Genomic DNA, 5,052 nt, shown 5'->3' with positions numbered 1-5,052 from the left:
TAGTGTAATTATAAAAGATTTATAATACTTAATTTTAAAAATATATTTGTGTGTTTTTATGAGCTGAAATCAATTTGACAATTTTTTTTTGGATAAAATGTAACTAACGCACAATTAAGATGTAAAATATCTTTCCTTGTGTTTACTCATTAAAATTTACATACAGTTCAATCACAATTAGATTTTAAAAATTTTGATCTCGAATTAATTAATTTACATACAGTTAAATTACAATTTAATCCTCCATAATAATAAATAGTAGATACGTAATATTTTTTTTTATCTTTGATCACCATACATATGCATTGATTTTTATTAAACTTCACTTTGGGGCATTTTGTCCACTTTTTATTACTTTCTTTTTCTATTTTTTTTCTTTTGATATATATATATATATATCTTTTTTTATTGTAAAAAATTTAATTAATCTTCTTTTCAAAAATTAATTAATTGTACTAGAAGTCGTTAGATTATCTGGTTGGAGTAACGGAGGGTGATATCTATAAAGAGATTTCGATTTTTAAGTCGGATCTAAAAGATATAAGATATGTAAAATAAATTATGAAAAATTTATGATTTTTTTTTATATAGCTAGTTGTAATTATCTCATCTTATTTTATTATTAAATAAGAGAATAATTTGAATTTAAATATTAGTTAGAAATTATAAGATTGATTTTGATCGTCATCATCTTATCTTATTTGATTAAGATAAGAAAAATATTTAAATTAGAATGTTGGGTTAAGATTTTAGAAATGATTAATACGCTTTTGAATTGTGAGAATGATCCAATTTTACAGTTGTCGAATTCGGTTCGAAAAAGGACCGAAGATCGGATCCGAAACATTAATCCAATTTTTTTTTAATTTAATTATTATTTTATTAATAATTTGAGTAATTATTAGACGATAATAACGATATATAAATTTTCACCGAAGATATTTGATCTAAGTAATTTCTTTGCAGGTATTGTAATCTGGGAGAGAATGGCATCTTAGTATCTCGGGATAGGGGTAGGGGTACCCCCAAATAGATATATGTGTCACGTTGCCATTCCATCACGTGGAGGTTACTTTCCTTGACTTACCGCAGAGCGACACGTGTATGCTATACACCATGCTTCCCCATCCCCATCTCCCAAAAAACCCAACAACAAGACAACACACAAAACTGACGCCCTCGTACGCGCCACCTCTTTACTCCCTCCTCTCGCCACGTGTAACACTGCCAACACCCTTTTCTCCTCCACGTGTCGCCACCTTATCCCATTAAGGACTTTCTCGGTATTTCACCCTCCCCTTTCTCGCTTTCTTCTTTCTTCTTTCTTCTTTCTTCCCCCTTCTTCACTCTTCATTAAAAACTCTTCACTTTTCTTTCTCTCTCTCTCTCTTCCTCCCGATGTTCTTACCGGGAAACTGCGACAGAATGTGAAAAAAACAACGTCAGAATTGTTCAGTTTCACTCACTGCATGGGTACAAAAACCATTTGATTCGACCTTCTTTTTCTTCTGGTTCATCACCAATCTTCGGTTACCTACCAAAAATAAACTTCAATTTTCAAGTCCTCGTGAATTCTGAGCCATCTGGGTATTCTTACTTCCCTGAAAAAGGTAACCTTTTTTCTTCTTTTTTGTTGTTTCAATCCCAAATTCTTCAATGGCACAAGTTGTTGAGGACAGAGAGAACAGCAGAACTCGCATGAGCGATTTCCCAAGAGATCTGTTAAAAAGGTTCATGTCCGTGAACCATCATCACCATCGTGAGCTACAACAACAACAACATCGCCATGGTGATGGAGATGCAGAACAAGAGATTGAGCTGAGCCTTGGTCTTTCAATGAACGGTCGTTTTGGTGTGGACCCAACAGCGAAGAAGATCAAGAGAACAACATCAATACCCGAATTCTCATTCTCAAAGCCCCTCATCAGAGATGAAGATAATAACAACAGCAATAATAATAATCAAGATATTGGGGGTTACTCTAATAACATGCCAATGCCTTGCACATCGAATCTGATAAGAACATGTTCCCTTCCAACGGAGACAGAGGAGGAGTGGAGGAAGAGGAAGGAGTTGCAGACGCTGAGGAGGTTGGAAGCAAGAAGAAAGCGCTCTGAGAAGCAGCAGAGGAACATCAAGGCCATGAGGGAAAAGAGTAACCGTTCTTCTTCTTCTTTCTCTGAAGATATTGCTGCTTTTGTTGATGGAAATAATAGCAATCTGGTGGAGGCTGCTTTGAATGAATTTAGTAGTTTGGGGAGAACGACGTCGTTGAGTACTAGAGTTGGTGAACTTGGTTTGAATGGAGAGAAGAAAAGTGGTGGTGGTTGTGGTAGTTGTGGTGGTTTGCCACCTCCTTCTCCTCCTCCTTCAAGGGGTCCATTTGGTTCTCCTCAAGGAGCAGGATCATCAGGGATCTCAGAATCTGAGAGTCCACAGGGTCAAGGTAAATCACCAATTTTCCTCTTTATTTTTCGTAATCTCTCTTCTTTTTCTAATTTTGGTGCTTGAGTTTTTAAATTGTGAATTGTGCAAATTTTAATGCACTTTCTCAACTTTAATTGTTTTCTTATATTTAGTCCCTTTTTCCCCCGGTTTTGTGCCAAGTTTTTAGGGTGCCCAAGATGAGACCATTTTACAGAAATCAATGTGAATTTGTTGCACAAATCTGATCAATTTGTATTTCTCTGTAGTCTATTTGTGAGTTGTGTCACGAGTTGCAAGTCTCCGACCATGGTGTTCTGTCTTGTCATGTCATATTATGCCTATTATCTCTGGCCAAAAATTAATCAAAATTTATTTCCTTGTTCAATTTGACATTTGCTTGGTATGATGATTTTGGTGACACCCCAACCACCTACCTTATTAATGGATCATTGTTTTAAGCAGAAATTGCTGTTCCACTTAACTAGGAACTATTTACATTATTACCTGTGTCTTTGTTTGAGGACTTTAGCATACCCCTTATTTTCTTGAATTTGCCATTTTAAGTATATTCAGTTATTTCATAATTTCCCTCTGAATTTTCTTTGGGGTTTTATTATATATGATGGAGCGAGAATCACTCTATGTATAAGGGCAAGGAAGGAGATTTATATGGGTGAGAATCGATTTAGTAAATAAGTAAATTCTTGTTATGGCAAGTGTTTGAGACAACTTAGAATATAAGCAAAAATGTATTGGGATTTTAAGTTCCTTTTGTGAATCCATTCCCATGATTAGAACAATTAGTGTGTTTAAAATCGTGAAGTCTTCTCTGGCTACTACTGAAAATTTTAAAAATTTATAGTGGTCTAAGAAGTAAGAACCGTATTCTAATTTCTAAATGAAGAAATTGAAGTCTTTTCAACTTCATGATCTATAGATTGGGTGTGGGAACAATAGTCAAAATGTTGATCAACACATACTAAATGAAGAAATTGTATTCTCTTTTCAACTGCATTATCTGTAGATTGGGTGTGTAGTTGCATTTGTATTCAAGACACTCCACACAATTTCCTTGATGATCTATTAGTTAAAAATGGGACCCGATCTCTGTTCTTGGATTGTGTTTTCTCTCTCATTTTAGTATTCATGAAGTCTTCACTCTTAAACTCATCGATTGCTAAATTTCAGGGTCAAGACCAGGAGATGTAAGAAGCCCTGTTGGTTCGGACACATTTTCAACTACGATAAGAGACGAGTCCTCCAACAAGCATTCGCCGCCAGCAAACAAGACCAAGGAGATGGTGAAGAGCTTGTTGGAAGACATGCCGTGTGTGTCGACCAAATTCGACGGCCCCAATGGGAAGAAAATAGAGGGGTTTCTTTACAGGTACGGGAAAGGTTTGGAGGTGAGGATAGTGTGCGTCTGCCACGGCAGTTTCCTCACGCCGGCCGAGTTCGTCAAGCACGGTGGTGGTGGTGATGTGTCAAACCCATTGAAGCATATTGTTGTTAGTCCAGGAGGGTGTTTGTAATTTGCATTGGGTGAGAGGCTAAGAGAAAGAAGAACCAATTGATGAGTGATCATTTTTCTTTTTCTTTTGTTGCTCTCTTTGATTCTATGTTAACTCTTATAACTCGCTTACTTCTTCTAATCTTGCATCTGATAATCAAAGTTCATTGCATCCTTTGAATTCATAGATGTTTTGAACTGTTTCATGTGTTTAATTTGTTCCATATTTTGGTGTACCTAGTATGAGAGTGATGGTGTTCCTTGTTTGAGTTTTAATATGCAGTTTTTTAGGGTAAATAATACATCCAATATTCTTTTTATTTGTGCAAGTCCATTCTAATATGACACACTAACATTTTTGTTTATGAAATGGGGTTTACTGTTAAAATAGTTTATGAAAGATTAAGCATGTATTAATTTTGGGGAGATGATAATTTCACTTTTATTTTTTATGATCTTATTTCACACACGATTTTTTTTTGTATTGTACTTAACATGAATTTATAGAAAAGATAAGTGGCATTTACAATATTTATTCTCTTAATGTCTTCAATTTAGAAGATGATATGATTGTGAATTAAATTGATTTTTTCATAATGATACATAATAAATATTCACTGATGTATCATTATTTAGTAGGATTAATTTGATTTATCGTTATATTTTTCAGAAATTAATTTAGAATATTTGATTTTTGAGTATCAAACCGATGAACACATAATTTTTCAGGATTCTTTTTATTATTATCCCTTACAAAATGTGTTAATCTCTTCTATATGAATGATATATTATATTATGATGATAGACTCACACAGTTACACCCCTGAAAAGGGCATATACTGGCTTTTTCTTTTAGGAAAATTAGTGTAGATATGATGAATAATAAATATAAAAAATTAAAAAAATCCACCTAATAGTAGGGGGCCTAGATTAATTTTTCTCCTTATTTGTTTGATCTGTTTAGTTTGTTTCCTTAATTTTAGGCCGATTAAATCTTCTATGTATATTTGTAGGGCGAAGATTTTGATACGGGAAAAGGTGGTTCCTTGTATAAATCATACGAAACTAGAAAAAGAAGATGGGTGAAGTCACCAAAAAAAAAAAAGATGGAGGAG

The 5,052-nt window shown here is 34.1% G+C and overlaps 1 protein-coding gene across 1 annotated transcript; it reads left to right on the top strand.

Moving 5' to 3' along the window:
• On the top strand, positions 1,338 to 4,257 carry LOC107635411 (ninja-family protein AFP3). Its single transcript, XM_016338886.2, has 2 exons — positions 1,338 to 2,446; positions 3,616 to 4,257. The coding sequence occupies exons 1-2, from the start codon at positions 1,657 to 1,659 to the stop codon at positions 3,957 to 3,959; spliced, it is 1,134 nt and encodes a 377-aa protein (XP_016194372.1). The 5' UTR covers positions 1,338 to 1,656; the 3' UTR covers positions 3,960 to 4,257.

Source organism: Arachis ipaensis, chromosome B04, assembly GCF_000816755.2.
Source record: "Arachis ipaensis cultivar K30076 chromosome B04, Araip1.1, whole genome shotgun sequence".
Taxonomy (NCBI): Eukaryota; Viridiplantae; Streptophyta; class Magnoliopsida; order Fabales; family Fabaceae; genus Arachis; species Arachis ipaensis.
The sequence above is the reverse complement of the archived record's forward strand: the minus strand, read 5'-3'. Positions and strand labels throughout refer to the sequence as shown.

What these genes read in the sequence shown, in the direction of transcription:
- LOC107635411 (XM_016338886.2), top strand. Translation starts at nt 1,657, where the DNA reads ATGGCACAAGTTGTTGAGGACAGAGAGAACAGCAGAACTCGCATGAGC. An exon ending in TGAGAGTCCACAGGGTCAAG is followed by an intron (nt 2,447 to 3,615) that starts GTAAATCACCAA and finishes GCTAAATTTCAG; the next exon opens with GGTCAAGACCAGGAGATGTA.